The sequence below is a fragment of the Cryptomeria japonica genome, chromosome 6 (assembly GCF_030272615.1).
Source record: "Cryptomeria japonica chromosome 6, Sugi_1.0, whole genome shotgun sequence".
Lineage (NCBI taxonomy): Eukaryota > Viridiplantae > Streptophyta > Pinopsida > Cupressales > Cupressaceae > Cryptomeria > Cryptomeria japonica.
Genome location: NC_081410.1, coordinates 395,143,963 through 395,165,103, shown reverse-complemented (window position 1 = coordinate 395,165,103; position 21,141 = coordinate 395,143,963). Strand labels below are relative to the sequence as shown.

Here is a 21,141-nt window from a genome sequence, read left to right as displayed (position 1 = left end):
GGCAGCGCCCCCAATGTGGGGTCAAGGGGCAGAAACAAAAAAACTTATTCTTTAACAAAGGCGTTGGGTGCTATTTTCCTATTGACTCGCCGAGTTTGGCGATTTTTTGGCGATTTTTGGGCGATTTTCTAATCTCTGTGTCAAAATGCCCAAAGGCTACACTGCTGCCATATAGTTTCATTCAAAGTTCCCAGACTCGGACTCGGCTCGGACTCGGCAAGGCCGACTCGACTCGTGACTCGGCTATGACTCGGCGACGACTCGGCTATGACTCGGCAAAATAAAAAACCCTTGAAATTTAGAGATTTTTAACGATTTAAAACTTGTTTCATGCACCCATTATTGAATAAAGCTTAAAGACACTATAACATCATCAAATAGAAGCTGATTTGATCACATACATAAACATACATCCATCACATGCGTAGAAATGTAAATTGTAGCTGAAGGAAATAGAAAACATAGATATATAGAGTTATAAATGTTGTCAAATGTATATAAAATCCATGACATCAAATGTTCCCAAACATATATATAACTGTAAACAAAAACAAGTCTATGGCTCAGGCTCTAGCTCATCCTGAGCCTCAGAGTAGTCTGTCTGCCTCCTACAAATGCGTCTAAGGTAGGTCCTGGATGACTGAGAAGCCATAGTCTCCGCCTGTGAGGTGCCTGTGCCGGATCGTGCTCTATCCTCCTCCTCTGCCATAGCCACAGCCTCAGCCTCTCTGTCTGCCTGGTCAACCCACTCATGGTCCTCCTCAGTGAAGACGGGATCGGTAGACTCAGTGATCCACTCAGACTCTGGATCGATCTCCGCTAAAGTGATCGGAGAGGAGTCAGTGTCCAAAATCTGTCTGGTCCTAAGACGGAGGTTGTAATGAACAAAAACAAGATCATTCAACCTCTCCACAGACAATCTATTACGCCTCTTCGAATGGATGTGCTCGAACATTGACCAATTGCGCTCACATCCAGAAGCGCTGCATGGCTGGCTCAAAATACGGATGGCAATTTTTTGAAGGTTTGGGGTTGAGGGCCCAAACATTTGCCACCATCTATCTGAAATAACGAAAAAGAAAAAAAAATCAAACTCATTTCCAACTTTAAGGCTAGATTATAAAATCAAAAATTAAAATGCATAAGCCATAAACTTAAGAATCTTAAGTTTACATATATTTCTACCTGGCTGCAATTGTGTTCGAGCCTCTATGCACATGCTGCTTGAGAAGATTGCCCCTTCTCGATTATTATATTTATCCAGCTGGAGCGTTGTTCTTGAGGCTGTGCCATCAGTACACAACTTTTGAACCACTGTATACAGGCCACTAAGAACCTCCTCATCTGCCTTGAAGTCATCACGGAATCGAAATGCCGGATTGAGGTAATAGGCTGCTGCATGGATGGGCCTGTGAAGCTGGTTCTGCCATCTCCTATCAATAATCTCCCAAATGGGGCCATACTTATCCTCATCTCCTGCATATATGGACCTAATGGCCTCCTTGGCCCTATCCATACCCTCATATATATAGCCCATAGAGGGCTTCTCCCCATCAACAACTCGTAGGAGAACTACGAGGGCCTCAGTGACCTACACATAATGTTAAACAAAAACAATTAAGTCACAAATTAAATTAAAAAAAAAGAAAAATTGCAAAGTTAAATTGTTAATAAATTAAAATTAAATTACTAAATAGTAGATACTAGATAGTAGATACTAAATGTTAAATTGTAATAAATTTACCTGCACGGTTTCTCCACAGGGGGTCCAAAAACCTGACTCATCAAAAATGCAATTTACCACATCTATCCCTGCATTGGTTGTAGCATAGGATGAGGAAGTCCACTCCTCACCAACAAACATACGCCTCAAAGCCGCCTTTGATTTTATCAAGGATTTCAGTGTGAGGAAGTTTGAGGCAAACCTTGTGATGCCTGGACGAGCCAACTCCTTTTGCCCCCTGTATTGCCTCATAATGCTAAGGACCAATGCATGATTGTAGATAAACATGCTGATATTTTTGGCCCTTTCAACTATTGATTTCACCCATTCAAGCTTACCAATATCCTCCAACATGAGGTCAAGGCAATGGGCCGCACAAGGAGACCAAAAAATTTTCGGGTGCCTCTCCATCAAAAGTTTACCTGCAGCAATTTTAAGTTAATTAGAAATTTTGATGTGTTAAGAAAATTTTAAATAATCATAGATGCCTCTCCATCAAGACTTGAAAAGTTCAAAATTTACCTGCAGCAACATAACTTGCTGCATTATCTGTCACCACCTGCACCACATTTTCTTCCCCCACCTCTTGTATGACTTCCTCAATAGCCTCACATAAGTATGTGGCATTTTTCACATGTGAGGAAGCATCAATAGATTTCAAGAACATGGTAGATCCTGAAAATAGAGTTTCAAACTTTCAACAAATCAAAATTTAATTTATTCAATGCATTTAGGGAAGTACAAATTAGAATGAATCATAATCAATCACCTCCGCAGGAAACAAGAAAATTTAGGAGTGTTCTATTCCTCCTATCCGTCCAACCATCTGTCATGATGGTGCAACCCTTTTGGCTCCAAGACTGTCGGTGGTCCTCTAGCTCAACTTTCATATCCTCAACCATTTGTAACAAGAGGGGGCCACTTAACTCAGCATCGGTAGGGGCTTTAAACCCCGCACCACAAATGGTTATGGAATCTACCATGCCTTGCCAATAAGGAGACCTGTCACAAATAGATTATGATTAGACAAAGTAGAGTTCAACTTCAAACTATAAATTTACTTTTAAACTTAAAGCAATCAAATCAAAAAGAATTACCTGGCTGCAATAAATGGAATGTTGCAAAAGTACCAAAACTTGCAAATTTGTTTTCTTGCAGCATCATGAACCTCCTTGTTCCAACCCATACCCTCAAGCGAGGGTTGTGCCCCAGGAGTACTACGCGGCACAAAATAACTATCCAACCTGGATTTCCGAACTCTAGGGCCAAAGGTAATAGTGCCACCAGGAGGAGTAGAAGTAGAAGCACTAGCACTAGCAGAAGCACTAGCACTAGCAAAAGCACTAGGGTGAAAGGGAGGCATGGAAGAACCCTCTCCAACACAGCCTACGGATGTGGATGCGGATGCGGATGCGGATGCAGATGCGGATGTGGGTGCATGGGAGCCAATAGCACTTAACTCTTCCAATTGCCTCTTCTTAGTTAACTTTTCTTGTTCATGTGTTTCTAATTGGACATAACAGAAACGTTTTGCCTCAGGAGTTTGTAATTTGCATACCTCAATATCATGGCCAGGTATGCCGGCAATATGGTATTTAAATCTATTGATGCCACCAAAATTAATTTCTTTACAAAAAAAACATTTTGTTTGATTTTTTTGTCTGCCAATAAAGTCTTCAGTATATTTCCAAGCCTCATCCTTTTTAGGCATTGTGAAAAATGAATGTTTTTTAAACGTGAAGGCTGCTGCAATAAGAAAATTTAATAAAGTTATAAACTAATAGAAAAAAATCAGCAAACCCTACTTTAAAAAAAAATAAAATTGTAAATACATGTTTACAATTTTTTTCTAAAAAAATGTAGGGTTTGCACTTTGCCATTATTCTACTTCTCTCATTGTAATTAAGCTAAAAAAATAAAAACATTCAAGATTTGGAAAGTTAACTGTTAAACTAAAAAAAAATTAACAAACAAATGAAAAAAATCCATTAACATACTTAAAAAAACAAGCAAAATCTACCTTACCTCTTTCAAATGAGTTGAGAAGTCTTGCTTTGGACTCCTTGATGCTCTCAATGCAAGCCTATGGCCTCCCCAATGTGATTTGTGGTCTCCTTGATGCTCTTCTTCCTTGCTGATTGCAAACCTATGGCCTCTTGTTTTCCTTCCTCTCTCTCACTTTTCCTCTCTTCTTCTCACAACTAACAATTAGAAGACCTTTTAGGGTTATACCAAAGAGAAAGGGAAAAAAAAACAAATGAAAAAGCTCTTTTTTTTTTTGTTTTTTTAAGTTCGAATTATGCTTATCGCGCGGCCGAGTCTTGGACCTCGGACTCGGCGAGTTTTGGCAAAACTCGCCCGACTCGCGAGTCAGGCGAGTTTTGCCCAAAACTCGCCGAGTCCGAGCGGCGAGTCGGCAAAACTCGCCGAGGTTGGCTCGACTCGCCAACTCGGCGAACTCGCCTGACTCGCGGCGAGTTTGGGGACTCTGGTTTCATTGTCAAAATTATGAATTAAATTAATAAATTTAAAATTTAATTAATGTTATCTTTTAATTTTTTTTATTTTTAATAACAATTTGAATTAATAAGGGGCATATTAGAAAATTTAAAAAAAAAATCGAAAATACAACTTTTTTTATTTTTTTAATATTTTTTAATGGCCTTAGATATGGGGGACGTCTGGCTATCCCCGGGACGGATTGGGGACGTCCCAGCCGTCCCCAGCCGTCCCCGGGACGTACGGACGCCCCCCAGAGCTAGGGCAGGCGTCCCCCCGTTTTAGGGACGCCCCCTCAAAATGCAGGACAATTTGGGGATGGGGGGAAACGTCCCCTAGCCGTCCCCGAAATGTCCCCGGGACGGGGATGGGGATTTTCAGGTCGGGGATGCGTCCCCGGGTAACTCTGAAAATAAATTCTATTTTTTGAGGCTGACCTAGGTAAGTAAAGGCCCGCCTGGGTAATAAGTTTTCTTTGTAAAGGCTGACCTGTGTAGTAAGTTTTTCATTGTAACAAGTATAATGGGAGGTCCTTCATCATGGAAATGGGACATGATTTTATTGGAAAAAAGTATTGATTCGGATTTATTTCATTGCTGCTACTGAGACAAAAAGCTCAGTGAGATAGAGGTGGGATGAAACCCCTGCCTTATCACTTGATAGTCAGGACCTGGTTAGCCGCTGCAGTCATAGAGAGTCTGAACACTTTCCAGTCAGGCGAGCGAGGGAGGACACCAATTTCTTCTTGCCCAACACTGAATATCTCAAGTGCAGATCTCAGTTTATCACACACAACCAGGACATTGGGAATCTGGGTGTGATCAAACTTGGCTGCAAATTCTCTGTTCGTGGTCAGTATGTGTATAATTTGTAAACTGTAGTTCTCAGTAATATTTTTTTAGTAACAAGTTTTTTGATTGCCCTCCCAAATTGATTTTGAACTATAATTTATATTTTCGTTTTATGGAAATATGATACACCTTGATTTAAAGCAGTGTTAGAAGTTGATTCTGTTGTATTAAATTCTGGAAATTAGTAATGAAGTTTGGATTATTAGTTGCTTAAAGTTAATAGGACAATTAGAAAATACCTGGGACATTTCAGGAGGAGGGATTGCCATATAGCAGTAAGGTGGAGTCATAAGCAGTCTTTTAGGTCAATAGGGAGCCACAACCAAGTGCAAGGACCATACTCTCTATTGCCCAATTTTTCACTAGAATGAGAGGTTATTGTAACAACTTGGGATTTTTTACTTAGATATGTAAAACTGATTTATGATGATGATTTTTAAAAACAAGCACCATAAATTGATAACAGTTATCAGTTAGTAGCTAGCTATTGTATCTGACTTCACATGATGATATGATTTTGCAATCCATATGCGTTCAAGAATCCAATCTAATAGAAGACACTTCATCATGGTTCTCAAGATTCATTTGATACTTTTTGTATTACAATTTTGCAAAAAGTGTGTGTTATATGAAATTTAAATATTTTTTGAAGTTGCCCAAGTTGTTTTTGCCGAGTTGGAAAATTTGGGCTTGCTGAGTACTCTCCAAGTCCAAGTTTGTGAACTATGGTCTGAATTGTTGGGTGTCCCATGAAACCACATACAAAACATTGGCTTCTTATTGTTGCAATTCATGATGTAGGTGTTGATCTTTGTAAGCCATCAACCTAAGCTTCTACACTTTCAGTAAAGGGACTATATTTCTCTGGTTCTTGAAGTCAAAGATGGTGGTCACTTCAATTCCTTAATTTAAATACTCAGAGAAAGCTTCACCTCAACCTGGCTTGACACTTGCACTTGCTACAATTCTTGATTACCTACCCGTAGCTTTGAAATCCTATTTGATTGCTTTGGTGTATCCCATATTATCCAATCAGATTTGGTTTAATTTTCATAATTAAAGTTTGATTTCTTGCTGCTGTCTTGTTGCTCTTTTGGTTTGTGGTTTTTATGATCCTAATTAACATTGAATTTCTTGGATGACACTGAAATTGAGACATGTTTCTTCATTTGTTGCTATTTTCTCTAGACTTTTTTATGACATGGAAGGCTGCTTACTCATTTCGTTAGTGGAATCGAATCTCAATGTGATGCACAGTACATTTCCTTTGTGTTTTTGATCCTTGTGGCAATGCTCATATGTTTTTGTCTTGTGGTCAACATTAGGTTTCTTGTGTAGTATTGGCAATCTTCTTTCTGTGACCCTTGGCCACAAAACTATTTTCTTCTTGTCTTTACATCCATATGTCAGATGATTCCAATGGTGTCTTACTTTTTGCTTTATTATAAGCACCTTTTGAAAACCATTGGCTATCAGCATTGATGTTAATCAATGGCTATTCTATTTCAATATGAAATTATAAACTGCCCATTTGCTATGCTAACACGCCCTTGAACACCAATTCTAAGGCACCATTTTGTTTATAGAGTTCCTACTTATGCTCATACCAGGTTTGTGTTTGAGAGACTATAAGTTGTTATGTTGCTGACCTTTGTGTTGTCTGCGTATAGTTAAACTTTGATCAAATGTTTGAAATGTTTCTAGTTCATAAATGGGGTTGTGTTTATTTTTGGATTTTTTGAGTATAGCATTTGCACCATATGTGAGTGCATGTGCAATTATCTACAATTTGACAAGCAAACTTTTTACTCCTCCCTCTATCTTTAACTTCAAAATATGTCTCCAGTTGGTGAAACCGACTAGTAGGTTTCTTTGTGTTGATTGTGAATCACAAGGGGGTATGTCTAGCTTGATCTGAATAATAAGTAGTTAGAACTTAGAAGTTTAAACCTTCAATGTGAAACAATGTGAGTTGGTTATAGGAGTTTTCTCAAAGGCTGGTTCCACTTGCTTACCTTCCCTATCCATCTAGGTTGTCGAATCAGCATAAAAACCTAAAAACCTTGCATACCTAGGTACGAGTTGTCCTAATGTTGGACTCAGGTATGGAACACAAGTGGAATTTGGTAGGATAGATTTTTTTAGGTCAGAATTGCTTGAAGTCATCAACCCATGTACCCAATGGATTCTAGGTTGGACAAGGTATTTCCATTGCAATTCCAACAGCGGGATATTTTTTAACGCATATCATTTGTGCTTTTTTACAATAACACATGCATCAAATACCCTAAACCATGGTCATTTGACATTTTCAATGCATTTTATTTGATTCACAGGCAATAGTAAAGGAATGACAGTGAATGGAACGTTATCTGCATACAGTCATGAAGCATCTCTGTTTGAAGCAATTTTTTTATTTTTCATTTACTATTTCTTATGGTTTTACCTATAGTGAACACTGGCAACTGTAACATTTTTAGGGTTTTTGTCTTGTTTTCTACCTGTCCACTTCTCATCTTATGCTTCCCTGCAATAGTGGTTTTTTCTCTTTTTTAAAACATGTGGCCATGCAACCTAAGATGGTAAGCGTAAGTAGGACGATCATACGAGAAACTAGTCACCATGCCCATTTGTATGAAACGAGGTTGCAGTAAGGAATCTATCAGAAATTGCTTGCAATTAAAGTAGATCAATAAAATTGTTATGAAATATGCTTTACCAAAAGTTTACATGGCTACACTTTCGCATTAAAAATTGAGAGTTCTGTGTAAGTTTATTATTATTTAGGTTAACATTAAAATTATGGTATTGCAAAAACTAAAAGTGAAGCTATAACTTTAAAATAATACATGTGACTACAATTTTATTATAAATAATTTTGCGAAGTATCAAATATGAAATCTTAATATAATATAATAATAATTCTTTTTAATTTAATTTTATATTAAGTATAATAATAATTTTGTACTTTTAAAAAAAAAATGCCTGGTAAACTTTTTAACGTGATCGGCGACGTTGGCATGACATGCTCTCCGGCTCCACATGAAACACTTTTGACCCGGACTTATGAACCGATGAGGCCACAAACGTGGGACCTCATCCACACACTTCACTTGTTCAAACCTGCGAGCACAATGGCCCAGCAGGGGCTTGAACCTTGGTGTCCGCTTCACCAACAAAGTGTTTTATCCGCAACACTACATGTCCGAAGACATACAAATTTTGTATTTAATTCCTGTTTTCAGGTTGCAAATATAATAATTCTTTTTTTATTTAAGTTTATATTAAGTATAATAACAATTTTATACTTAATTCCTGTTTCCAGGTTGCATATATTTGTTATTTATAATTTTTATATGTTTTTAGTATGGGCATAGCCAGAGCGTGTCAAGCCTCAAATAATTTTTTTCCCATACTTTCATATCATACCCATGTATCTGTGCCCATATCCGATTCCAATTCAGCAAACATGTTTCTCAGTGTACAGAAATTGCTATCCATTTTAAGCTGAAGTTGCCTTAAATTTGTTGTTTTCCATTCACATCTGTTATATGGGGCTTTTTGTTTTTGATGCATGTTCCATTCTGGACTTCCTTAGATTGTTGTTTGTGTCAAATTTTTCTTATCAGCAGTGTCTCTTTGATAGCAAACTTGTCTATAAGTGCAAATCAGCTGTGTCTATCCATATTGTTCATCCAGGGTTGAGACTGATGTTGATCAACTTTCATTCCTGGAATGAAAGTTGCACTTATAAATTTTTCTTGATGTCGATCAATGGTGGAGATCGGTTGACACTGATTGGAATAAACGACGAGAAATGATGCAGAGATGTGTTAGTTATTTTTAGGTGTCTACAGTTTCTACCAAAAAACTTGTTTTCTAATATTAAGGATTGAGAAAGCCCTAAGTTTTTTTTCCCCTCTTAGTCTAGTGAGACTGGAGTTGCCTTTTGTAACTCAAGTTGCTATTGCTATTTGCTAATGAACTTCCAGTTTCATTGATTGTCTTGGTTGTCAGATGATGTCAATATCATTTAAAAAAAAAATTAGAGCTTCCTGTCTTTCAATTATTCTTTCTTAAGTAGATTAAAGATACAGCAATGCACCATGTTTTTATGAATTTAGCCTGTTAACTATAATTGGCCATCTTTCGCATAACAACTCTTAGCCATAATTTTCAAAAAACAGGCATAAAATTTATTAGCAACCTGTCAGTCTCAACAAGTACACCTGATATGTGATCTGAGTAAGGCAAACCATTGATATTATAAAGAACCAACAAAATGCTTTTCTGTTATGGGTTTTACTTTGTCAAATGAACATATTTTTTGCTGCTCAACTGCATCGATAACAAGTATTTTTAGTATTTGCAAGTGTGCATGTTATGAAAGCAGAAATACTCTTGCAATTTACAAAAAAGGAACTTTGGTGTTGCTATCAGTTTCACTGGATTACGATTGTTATCTGTGAATGTGAACAGGATACACCATAATCATGGTTATTCATCTCATTCAGGCCCCATGAAATTTGTATTTGTCATTTTATGCTTCACTTCTGTTTAGTTCGTCATCTTTACTCCTCTTTTTGTATTACCACTGCTGTACTTTTTATTCAGCAAAGTTTTCATATGCTGAGTGAGTTGCTATCAACTTTTGCAGTCCATCAGAGAGAAAGCTTTAGCATCTTTCACAAAACTCTCTACTGGAATTCTTCTATGCACTGATGTAGCAGCACGGGGGCTAGATATTCCTGATGTTGATTGGATCGTCCAGGTGAGAATGTTATGCCTTATTTATGATTTAATTTCCACAAGTTACTTGAGTGATGTGCACTTAATGTTGTTAAGCATTTTAATTCTAGCTGCAGCAAAATGTTAATGAAAAAAAGTTACAGATATTAAGCTTAATGGTGTAGTGTTCTCTTTGTCGCCTCTATTCCTGCAAATTGTCATCTTGCAAGTACTAGGGTGTTTGTTATATCATTACCACAATTTAGAATACAAAGGAATAGTGAAGTACAGATGACTCATACAAAATTGTTTAGACTTATTAAATGCAGTGGTCACATATTTGTGATGATTTGTTCATTATCAAGGAAAAGAATTATGCACCATAATACACCAATGATGGTGATTTATTGAAATGAACTTTGCTAGAAAATTAGCCTGGCCGTGGATGCGTGACTTAAATAGGGATGAATTTTCATTGGAATTGTTCAGAGTTATTAAATGTAATGACCAGGTAAATGAGATGTTTTGGTTAATAGCAAGCTTTTGATCTAGGCACCATTGATGGTTATTTTGTTGAAATGATATTTTTCTTGAAAAAGCAGCTTTGGTTGGTGAAAGTGTGATGTATATTGCAACAAACTGTCTCCTCCATGTTTACATAAACACATGGAGATTAGAGACATTTTTCAAGCTTGCTATAATGCAGTACAGTCACATAAAATTTATATGGTATGTTGGTTGTTTAAGTATCTTACTGAACCCCTTAGGAAAGCAAAAGAATATGGTCCTCACCAAACAAGTTATGAAATTATGGTCCGACCATAGCTTTGGTTGGTGAAAGTGTGATGTATATTGCTACAAACTGTCTCCTCCATGATTACATAAACACATGGAGATTAGAGACATTTTTCAAGCTTGCTATAATGCAGTACAATCACACAAAATTTACTAAGTTACCGGGTTCGCCCCTGGGACGCCCTAGTACGGGTCCGGGTTCAACCGGGTCCGTGGTACGGGTCCGGTTCGACCTGGGTTCGACTAGGGTTCGAAAAACCCAGGGTGGGTTCGACCCGGGTCGAACCCGGGCGGACCCAGGCCAAACCCGGGCGGCTGGGCGGCCCATAAAGCTAAAAAACAAACCAAATTTTAATTTTTTTTCAGTTCCGCCTTTTAAAAAGTGAAAATTATAACCTAAAAAACACTTCTAAAACACTTTATTGACACATTTCACCTCATTTGTGTTGCAAACAAATTTTTTATGAGAGCAGGTTGAAGAAAGGTTGAAGAAAATTTGGCTTCCAAGATCAAAGAGGAGGAGTTGAAGACTAATTTTAGAAGCTTCAACAAGTGTTGCAGCATCATTTCCATACATTTTCAAGCTTCCATTGGCTGCAAGAGGTAGGTTTTTAAACATTTTTTTCCAACTTTTTTTGTTTCACAAATTGTCAAACATGAAACTTCAATTTTTTTTCATTATTTAGTTTTTGTTTTTGAATATGTTTATTTTATTTCTTGCCATAGGAACTAGAATGGCATCTACATCTTCCTCCATTGGCAATGAACAAATAATTGCAAAACAAAGAAATGATCCAAATTCTCCCTTATGGAAATATGTGGACATTATAAAACAACTTCCGGGAGGTGGTGGAAATGCCATGGATGTGATATTGAACGTAATAGTTCATATTATCGGGTGGTAGGCCATTTGTGTGGAATAAAAGGAAGAGGCATCAAAAAATGCCTTGGAAAAAATGGTAAACCTATACCAGATGAGATAGTGATGAAATATATTAGGGAGCATGAGGCGGCAGAAGAGAGGGAAGCCCGTAGATTGAACCAAACCGCATCAAAGAAAACAAGGGGAATGCAAGGCCCTTCTAATCCCAGTATTGTAGTAGAAGACCACCCCTTCTTTGCCACAAATGAACCTCAAAGTGAACCACCCTTGACACGTAAAAGAACAAAGAGGCCTTTACAAACCGCATTCCAAAATGAGAGTAGAGACAATGCTGATCAAGATATAGTAAGGTGCATTTATGCAAATGGGTTGTCAGTCAATGTTGTTCGCTCCCCATATTGGAAGCAAATGATAAAAAGTGTTAATGAGGCACCAAGAGGGTATAAGGGCCCCAGTTATGAGAAGGTACGTGGAACATTATTGGAGAAAGAGGTGAAGCGGGTTGAAGATGCATTGAAACCCATAAGGGATTCATGGGTTGAGACAGGGGTAACAATTGTTTCAGATGGGTGGAAAGATGCTAAAAACCGTCCCTTGATCAATGTCATAGCGGTGTCCCCTAAAGGGGCAATGTTTTTGAGAGCTGTGGATTGTGAGGGCCAAATAAAAGATGGCCAATTTATTGTAGAAATTCTCATCTCTGTCATTGAGTCTGTGGGACCTCGCAATGTTGTCCAAGTCATAACGGACAATGCAAAAAATTGTAGAGCTGCTGGTTTGTTGGTTGAGCAACGCTATGATCACATCTTTTGGACACCTTGTGCGGTACATTCACTCAATCTTATGCTACAAAGGATTGGGCAAAAAATAAAATGGATCAGAGATGTGTATGCAGAGGCTGAGGACATCCAGATGTTCATCACAAACCACCACATGTCTCAAGGGATTTTTAGAACCTATTCAAATTTGGAGCTATTGAAGGTAAGTGAAATAGTAATTTAATTTTACATTTTCTGATTTTTTTGAATTTTCAATGTTAATAATATCATTGTGTAAGCTATATTGTGTATTCTTCTTTAAAGTTTGGCTTTATTTTTTAATCATTTGGCATTAATTTGTGCTATAGGTTGCTGAGACCCGTTTTGCATCAAACACAATCGTCTTAAGACGACTTGTGAAAGTTAGAGTGGCACTATGCAATATGGTGATCAGCACCAATTGGACTGTATGGAAGCAAAGTAGCACTGAGAGGGCAGAAAAAATTAGGGATAGAATATTGAATGAGAAATGGTGGGATCTTGTTACATATCTCCTAAGTATCACTGAGCCCATCATGAGCATGATTCGCTATACAGACATGGATAGGCCTTGCATAGGTGAGATTTATGATGGCATTGATTCAATGCTTGAAAAAATAAAGGTCACTATAAATGAAAAAGAGAATGATCCTCAGGAGAAATTCTTCAAAGAACTGGAAGTAATTATTGTAGAGAGGTGGAATAAGATGACCACTGCTTTGCACCTTCTTGCCTATGCCTTGACACCTAAGTACTATAGCAATCAGTTTCTTGATAAACCAGGAAGGATTCCACCATGGAGAGATCTAGAAGTATCTGATGGGTATAAGGCAGCATTTCTTAGACTATATCCCGATGATGATTTGCGAGATGTTGTTACAAGTGAGTTCATAGAATTCGCAAATGGGAATGGTCTAAGTGTTGATGCACTTCGTCATAGATCCAAGAAAGATGCTCATAGCTGGTGGTACTTCCATGGCACATGCTTCCAACACCTACAACCCCTCGCTATAAAAGTTTTATCACAAGTAAGTTTAATTAATTAAAATTTTAAATTTACAAGTTTTAGTTTATTTATAGTTTACTTTGTCTTCATAGGTTGCTAGTAATTTTATTTTTATTAATGTATAACTTTAATTGTTTACTTTGTCTTCATAGGTTGCTAGTTCATTTGCTTCAGAAAGAAATTGGAGCACATACTCTTTCATCCACTCAGTAAAGCGCAATAGGCTGCTATCAAAAAGAGCGGAGAATTTAGTATATGTGCATTCCAACCTACGTCTTCTTTCACACAAACAACATGACTACACACAAGGGGAAACAAAGATGTGTGGGATATAGAGCCAGAGCATACTGATTTGGATGCTCCTGCTTCTCAGCTTCTTGCATTGACACTTGATGACTCGGAAATTGAGCCAACTTATAGTGCAAGTGCAAGTGGCATTGGCTCATGTAATGTCAATGTCAACGAGGAGGAGGAGGAGGAGGAGGAGGCTGAAGAATTAGATGATCCATTTGATGATTAAACTCTAAGTTTATATTGTTGAAAGTTGAAACAATGATACTTGAATATTTTGTCATTTTGATATTAAACTTGATGTATATGATGCTATTATCAATTATGGTATGATCATGATTCTATGATTACAAGTTTATGTTTGTTTTGTTGTTCATATGATGCTATGTGACATGCATATTTTAATTCATGCTTATAGGCTCCACAAATATCAAAATATATATATATATATATATATATATATATATAAAAAATTTACATGTTTTTGTACTAACGAACCCAAACGAACCCAAACCCCTTTTCAAAATTTTGCCGTACCGGCGTACTGGGTTCTTCGAATCGGAACCGGAACCGGAACCGGAACCGGCAACTTAGAAAATTTATATGGTATGGTGGTTGTTTAAGTATCTTACTAAACCCCTTAGGAAAGCAAAAGGATATGGTCCTCACCAAACAAGTTATGAAATTATGGTCCAACCATTTGGTGTGCACCAATGTTTTCTTGTGTAGAGCCGCCAAGGCTATTATGGCTCTAACAAACTCACTATCTTGTTGTTCCAATTATTAAGATATATGAACATGGCTCCTATATTCTCGTGGGATGTATTGGTCACTCTTGAGGACGATATTGAATGAGAAATTCATGGTTTCCAATTCCCAATTTGCTGTACTCCATTCATTACTAGTGGACTGTGATATCGGGTTCACCTGTCTGGGTGGTCGAGCTCAGATTGGGTCCACCTGGGCCTAGGTTTGCACCCGGGTTCATGCCTAGGTTCACAACAGGTGTGCACTAGGGGCCCTGAGTTCACTGTGGTTCCGTGTTTGCAGACCCACAGTGAACCCAGGGCCCCTAGGGTGCACCTGGGTGAGCTTAGGTGCGAACCCAAGTTCGCTAATTGGGTTAAGTCACAAAAAATGACTTAAAAACAATAAATAATTATTTTTTTACCTTTTTTAGTCAAAAAATCCTAATCCGCCCCTTGCAAAATACATTTCAAACCTATGAGAACTTCATTTGCTCATCTTTTCTCTCTTGGTTTCAATTTGGCATTTTGAAGGGCGAGTGATTATTTTCAAAGGAAATTGTTCGTGGAGTGCTTGACGAAGGTGGATAGATTGCACAAAGGATATTCAAGCACTTAAGGTAAGCATTTATCCCTATTCTTGGATCTTTTAACGATTTTTTTAAAGTTTTTTTTAAAATTTTTTTTAGAAAAAGATAAACAAGTTCTACTTATTTTTATAATGTTTTTTAATACTTCCATTAGCTTTTAGATTGCATAATCTTGCATTTAAATTTTTTTTTCCAATTTAAAAATGTTTATTTTCTTATAATATTAAAAAACAAAACAAAATGGCAGCAAGTTCGAGTTTAGTGGGTGGGGGTTACAAGACTCAGAACCAAAAATTTAAAGTTGATAGAGGATCTCCTTTATGGAATTGAATGGACTTGTAATTTTTGTAAAACCAATCATAGGTGCTCGTACTATCAAGTTAAACATCACTTTTGTGGCCCTGCTGGGAAAGGGATTAAAATGTGCGTTGAGAAAGGGTTGTCTGCAACACAAATAGCAGCATTCAATAGAGAACAAGAAGACGTTGATCAAGCTATAGAAAGAGAAAAACCAAGAGCTAATCCATTTGCAGGCAAAACACCAATGACTTTACCTAAAGATCATATACTAGCAGAGTTACCCGAGGACGCGTCCCTGACCTGAAAACCCCCGTCCCCGTCCCGGGGACGTTTCGGGGACTTGGGGACGGCCAGGGGACGTTTCCTCCCATCCCCAAATTGTCCTATATTTTGAGGGGACGTCCCCGAAACGGGGGGATGCCTGCCCTAGCTCTGGGGGACGTCCGTACGTCCCCCAGAGCTGGGACGTCCCCAATCCGTCCTGGGGATGGCCAGGCGTCCCCCATATCTAAGGCCATAAAAAAAATATTAAAAAAATAAAAAAAGTTGTATTTTCAATTTTCTAATATAGGCCCCTTATTAACTCAAATTGTTATTAAAAATAAAAAAAATTAAAAGATAACATTAATTACATTTTAAATTTATTAATTTAATTCATAATTTTGACAATGAAACTATATGGCAGCAGTGTAGCCTTTGGGCGTTTTGACACAGAGATTAGAAAATCGCCCAAAAATTGCCAAACTCGGCAAGTCAATAGAAAAATAACACCCAACGCCTTTGTTAAAGAATAATTTTTTTTGTTTCTGCCCCTTGACCCCACCTTGGGGGCGCTGCCCCCAAACCCCCGTTGAAAAATATGGGGGGAAACTGCGTCGATAGAAGTAGGAAAAATTTAACCTCTTTGTTTTGACATTTTGTATGTTATTTCTTTAATATTTATTATGATATGCATATTGACAATGTGAATGAATTGAAATTCTGATTTATGAATGCATAATTGCATATTGTCTATTGAGTATTAACAATGTTTTATGTTCAGAATTTACATTCTAAAATGTTTTCAACTTTTCATAGTATCATACACATGCTATATCCATGTTTTATTGTTTTCATATGAATATAATGTATGTATGCATGCTTTATCCATGTTTTCATACGAACATTTAGAATTTTGAAATTTTCCTATATATTTTAAATTTTTCCTATATTTTATATAGCCGTCCCCTTTGCCGTCCCCCACAGTCCCCAAATTTGGCAAAAAAATTTGCCGTCCCGGAAACGCGTCCCGTCGTCCCCTGCCGTCCCCGTCCTGGAAACTCGGGGTAACGTAGTATACTAGCAGTAAAGGCCCCCCATTATCCTTTCTTGGAGATTCTCGCTATGCAAGATGAAGTTCAAGCAGAAAATTCCCTTCTTTTCTGCAAAAGAGGCCCATTAGACAAATGCAACATGTTTGGGGGAAGTCTATTATGGCATGTACACCATGATTGAAAAAATCAAAAGTCATAATAGCAAAAAGAGAGAATGGCCCCCAAGAAGTATTTTTCAAGAAGGTGGAACAAATCATTCATCATCGGTGGAACAAGATGACCACACCATTGCACCTCCTTGCACATGCTTTATCACCCATGTACTATAGCGATGAAGTGCTTTCTTTGCTAGGGAGAACTAAACCATATAGAGATTTTGAAGTTGCTACTGGGTACAAGCGGGCATTTGCTAGACTCCAGAGTGATCCTGAAGTGGTGGAAAGTGTTAGGAAAGAGTTTGGTTTGTTTATCTCAGGAAGAAATCATAGTCCTTGTGCCATTAATGACCAATCCAAAATGGATGGTACTACATGGTGGTACCTTCATGGTCAAGATTATATGTTCCTCCAACCTCTTGCAATCGAGAGACTATCACAATTAAGTTTTTTTACTTTAAATTTTAATATTTGTATTGTAGACTTTAGCATTTAACATTCTTTAATTTATTTTGCAGTTTTTTAATTTTAAGTTTTGCTGGTTTCCTTTCCAATTTCAATAGGTTGCAAGTTCTTCTATTGTTGAACGGAATTGGAGTACATACTCCTTTATCCACTCAATGAAGCATAACCGGCTGGCTTCAAAAAGAGTGGAAGACTTTGTTTATATTCATTCCAATTTGCGTCTTCTAACACATAAGGGACAACAATACAAGGGTGGGTCGATGAAGCATTGGGATGTAACCCCTGAGTGTACCAACTTGGATGCAACTGTTGATGATTTGGTTAGAGTCACTTTGGATGATGATGATGATGATGAGATACCTACAGCTGATGCACCTAGTGGGAGTGGCATTGGTTTGGGTTCAAATGATTTTGAATTTGAACTTGGAGCAAACGATGATGATCTTGATCTAGATCCTTTTGATGATTGATGAAGATGGAAGACAATTATTATTTTTGATTGCCAATTTTGCAATTGTAATGATTTTTATTTGAATCGTGAACCTGGACATATATGAAACATTGATATATATTATATAGCATATGACAATATATATATATATATATATATATATATATATATATATCAGTGTTACCCGAAAACTCGTTTTTTTTCCAGGGACCGTTGATAGTCCCCTGGACGGATGGTCATTTTCAATGGTAGGCACAATTAAAAAACAATTTTTAATTTTTTTTATAAAAATTATTAAGGAAAGCAATTAATTTTTTTTAATGAAAATCACTGATAGAAAGCAATTAATTTTTTTTAATTTTTAATAATTATTAATTAATAAATAATATATTAAAATTTAATATCAAATTTGAGCGATTAATTTTTCTTTATTTTTACAATACCATATTTGATATTATATAAATTGATATAAAACTATATCAATACCATATGGTATCGATATAATATTATATCGATATCAATAATATGGTATTGATATAAAACTATATCAATACGATATGGTATCGATATAATATTATATCGATATCAATAATATGGTATCGATATAATATTATAAATTTATATATATGATATTGATATAACTTCAAAAGTTAAGTCATATTCACTTTTGAACGAGAATAAAAAAAACATTGGCGGAGCTTTCACGACAGTGCAGAGAAGAAATTCTGAAATACAAAACTGGTGAAGACGTGAAGTGTGAAAGATGAAAGGGTTTTTTCATTTTGATTTTGGTCTGAGCAAGGAAAAAGCAGACTATAAAGTGTGAGTTGTGAATATTATTGCTCAAGCAACTAGGGTTTGAAGAAAAGAAAGAAAATTTAAGAAGCAACAAGACTATTTGGATTTGCCATTTGGAGGGTTTAAAGTCTATGATGATTCGATTTGATTCGTTTGATGCTATGTTCTTAGTTCTATGATGATTCGATGAATGATCATTGATTCAATGATTTTAGATTTAAAATCTAAATTCTAAATGTTATTATGTTGCTATGATGAATGTTTACTATGTTACAATGTTATATAAATTTCAGATTTCCCTATATATATATATAGTCGTCCCTTGTTTCGGGGAAAAAAAACAATCCCAGAAACCCATTTCCTCATCCCCCCGTCCCAGAAACTCAAGGTATACATACATATACACATATATAGTCGTCCCCTGTTCCGGGAAAAAACAAAACGTCCCGGAAACCCGTTTCCCTATCCCCCCGTTCCGAAAACTTGGGGTGTATATATATATATATGGACGAATCCGACCCACAAACCCAAAATGCAAAATTTTTTTTGTCCGAACCCACAAACCAGGTTCACGTCCCCAAATCCGAACCAGTAACTTAGCTAGCAGATGAACAATTATTTCTGTCCCAAGCTTGGCAAAGTTTCAATAATATGCAACAAATTCGGGAGAGCTTTCAATAATGGTTCAGTTGTTTCTAACTTCCACATTGGTGATTAATGGTTGTTACAATCATTTCATGTTACCAATCTTCATATTTTCAGATGTTGCATTGATGATTGCAGTTAATTCCATGAATTTCTGTGCAATGGACTGCCATTGTAGCACATGGAGGCTGATTATTAATGAGGTGTTATTAGTTTATGACAGCGAAAGCATTCCTAGGATAGCTATAAATTTAATTTTCAGCTTTAACACTTGAAAGGGGTATGTGTGATTGTTGTTGGTAACTTGATGAGAGATGATCTTCCTTCCAGCCTCAGTGTGTATATGGAGATACGAAAATTTGGGATCCAAGAATATACATGATTGGTGGAATTGCTTCATGGTGTAACAAATTTGAGTGGATGATTGTATCAGGATGGAGTAGTGGAATCATGCTGAAGGAATATTCCACAAAATGATTTGGAATCTTGGAATCACATTGAGCTCTATTTGGGATGAATCAATGCATGACTCCCTTTTTTGGTTATTCCCACAATCTGGAAAGCTCCAGCTTTCTTTGAGAGTGCCAACCTTTTCAGAATGGATTTTAGTTAATGGCATTGTGTTTAGGGGATCAAGATAAGTCCATTCATGCTTTTTGGGTGCAGTTTTGACATTTCAAGTGCATTCCAAACTTATTGGAGGGATATTCTACTTTTGGAAAGTGTCAAATTTTATTAAGATTGAGCTCTAGTGAACTTGAGAGTATGTTGGTGTATTCAAGATTCACCTTCAAGCTATTTTTGTAGTTTTGCAACTTTGGGTAGATTTGTGGAAAACAATTTAATAATTAAATGTTAAGTTGTAAAAAAACAAAAATTAAAAGACAACTTATTTAATTATTTGTTAAGGTGAATTTCAAGTGACTGAAGTGTTGGAAAAGTAATAAAGACAACATAAAGTCACTTTATGGAGCAAAAATAATTATTATTTAAACAGTGATTTTAAATTATAATTTCCAGAAAATTCTACGGAGGGTTATGAAGAGGCTGAAGAGACTCATTTGAATCATTCTTTGGACCATTTTGGTGAAACTCTTATTGGTAGTTTGAGCATTTGTTTGACTACTTAACCTAGGACGTAAACCCTAGAGTGAATATTGGTTTTGTGGATGAATACCCGCCCAGCCAATCCTCAATGAATCATCTGAGTTGATGATTTAGGTTATTTGCAGGTTTGGAGCAAATTGATTTATCTAAAGATTCTAAACAAGATTTCAGGGGCCCCAATTACAAGTACAATTTTTAAAAAATTCTGCTAGCAAATACAAATTTGTTTGTGCAGTGTGTGTGAGTGACAGTGGAACAAACTTACAGTGCAGTGTGTGCTGTGGAGATATGATTATAAAAATATTATATATTATTTTTGTTGATAATCATTCATAGCCGCACCTTATTAAAACCCCTAAGGAGGCCATACATTTTCCAAAAGCAGTAAAAAAGGGGTGATTATTATTTGTGGGGGTGCAATTCATATTTGTGAGACTTTAAGCTTGATTGCAGCAATTTCAAAGAAAAAGTGAAGAGAGGATTGGTGCCGCCCTCTAGTCTAGCAGCTACATCAGAAAAATGGCTCACGTGAGTTAGAAAGCTATCTTGCATTCTAAAAGGGAACTGAGGGTCCTAAATTTTTTTTGTACACTTCATAGAGTAGTCACAACTCTAAAAAGAAGTCTGCCATGCACTTTAGGGAGTCTAGAAAGCCAAAGAGGATATGGCAGTGAAGGTGGTAATAAAACTAGTAAAAAATTCCATCATTGCCATCTTTGGTATTCCTAGACGCAATCATGGCCTAATCTGGATGATTTGTAGCTTATACATGTAAAATTATATTTGTTTAAGGCTGTTGTACAACTTCTATGGGATGTCGTACCATATTTAAGGGGGCCATACAACTATAAGAAAGTTTGAAATTTGTAGAAGTGAATATTTGACCAGTCAACAATAGATTTGCAAACACCACAAGCCCCTCAAGAAAGTCAAGTACCTCAAGTAGGTCAAGCAGGTCAAATGCCTTACCTCAAGCAAGTCAAGCAGATCAAGCAGCT

The 21,141-nt window shown here is 36.8% G+C and overlaps 2 protein-coding genes across 4 annotated transcripts in view; one reads left to right on the top strand and one right to left on the bottom strand.

The window, feature by feature from the left end:
• LOC131038307 (DEAD-box ATP-dependent RNA helicase 18) overlaps window positions 1-21,141 on the top strand; it is an 85,336-nt gene that overhangs the window by 51,875 nt on the left and 12,320 nt on the right. For both annotated transcript variants that reach the window (XR_009358210.1, XM_057970667.2), the window contains exon 6: window positions 9,731-9,844. Coding sequence is in view for 1 of the 2 variants with exons in the window: in XM_057970667.2 (XP_057826650.1) it covers window positions 9,731-9,844 (114 nt within the window). In the remaining variant the exon portion in view is untranslated. The remainder of the gene's footprint in view (window positions 1-9,730; window positions 9,845-21,141) is intronic.
• Window positions 445-3,939, bottom strand: LOC131038308 (uncharacterized). 2 transcript variants are annotated; one of them, XM_057970668.2, is made up of 6 exons: window positions 3,749-3,939; window positions 2,821-3,469; window positions 2,493-2,725; window positions 2,246-2,398; window positions 1,186-2,145; window positions 445-1,062 (listed from the first exon to the last, which is right to left on the bottom strand). In XM_057970668.2, exons 2-5 carry the CDS (start codon window positions 3,432-3,434, stop codon window positions 1,718-1,720), a joined length of 1,428 nt encoding a protein of 475 aa, XP_057826651.2. In that variant the 5' UTR covers window positions 3,435-3,469; window positions 3,749-3,939; the 3' UTR covers window positions 445-1,062; window positions 1,186-1,717. The 2 variants fall into 2 exon arrangements, with proteins under 2 accessions (XP_057826651.2, XP_057826652.2); XM_057970669.2 differs by having other exon boundaries at window positions 2,821-3,466.

What these genes read in the sequence shown, in the direction of transcription:
- LOC131038308 (XM_057970668.2), bottom strand. Translation starts at nt 3,434, where the DNA reads ATGCCTAAAAAGGATGAGGCTTGGAAATATACTGAAGACTTTATTGGC. An exon ending in TTTTCTTGTTTCCTGCGGAG is followed by an intron (nt 2,399 to 2,492) that starts GTGATTGATTAT and finishes CTCTATTTTCAG; the next exon opens with GATCTACCATGTTCTTGAAA. An exon ending in AGCAAGTTATGTTGCTGCAG is followed by an intron (nt 2,146 to 2,245) that starts GTAAATTTTGAA and finishes AAATTGCTGCAG; the next exon opens with GTAAACTTTTGATGGAGAGG.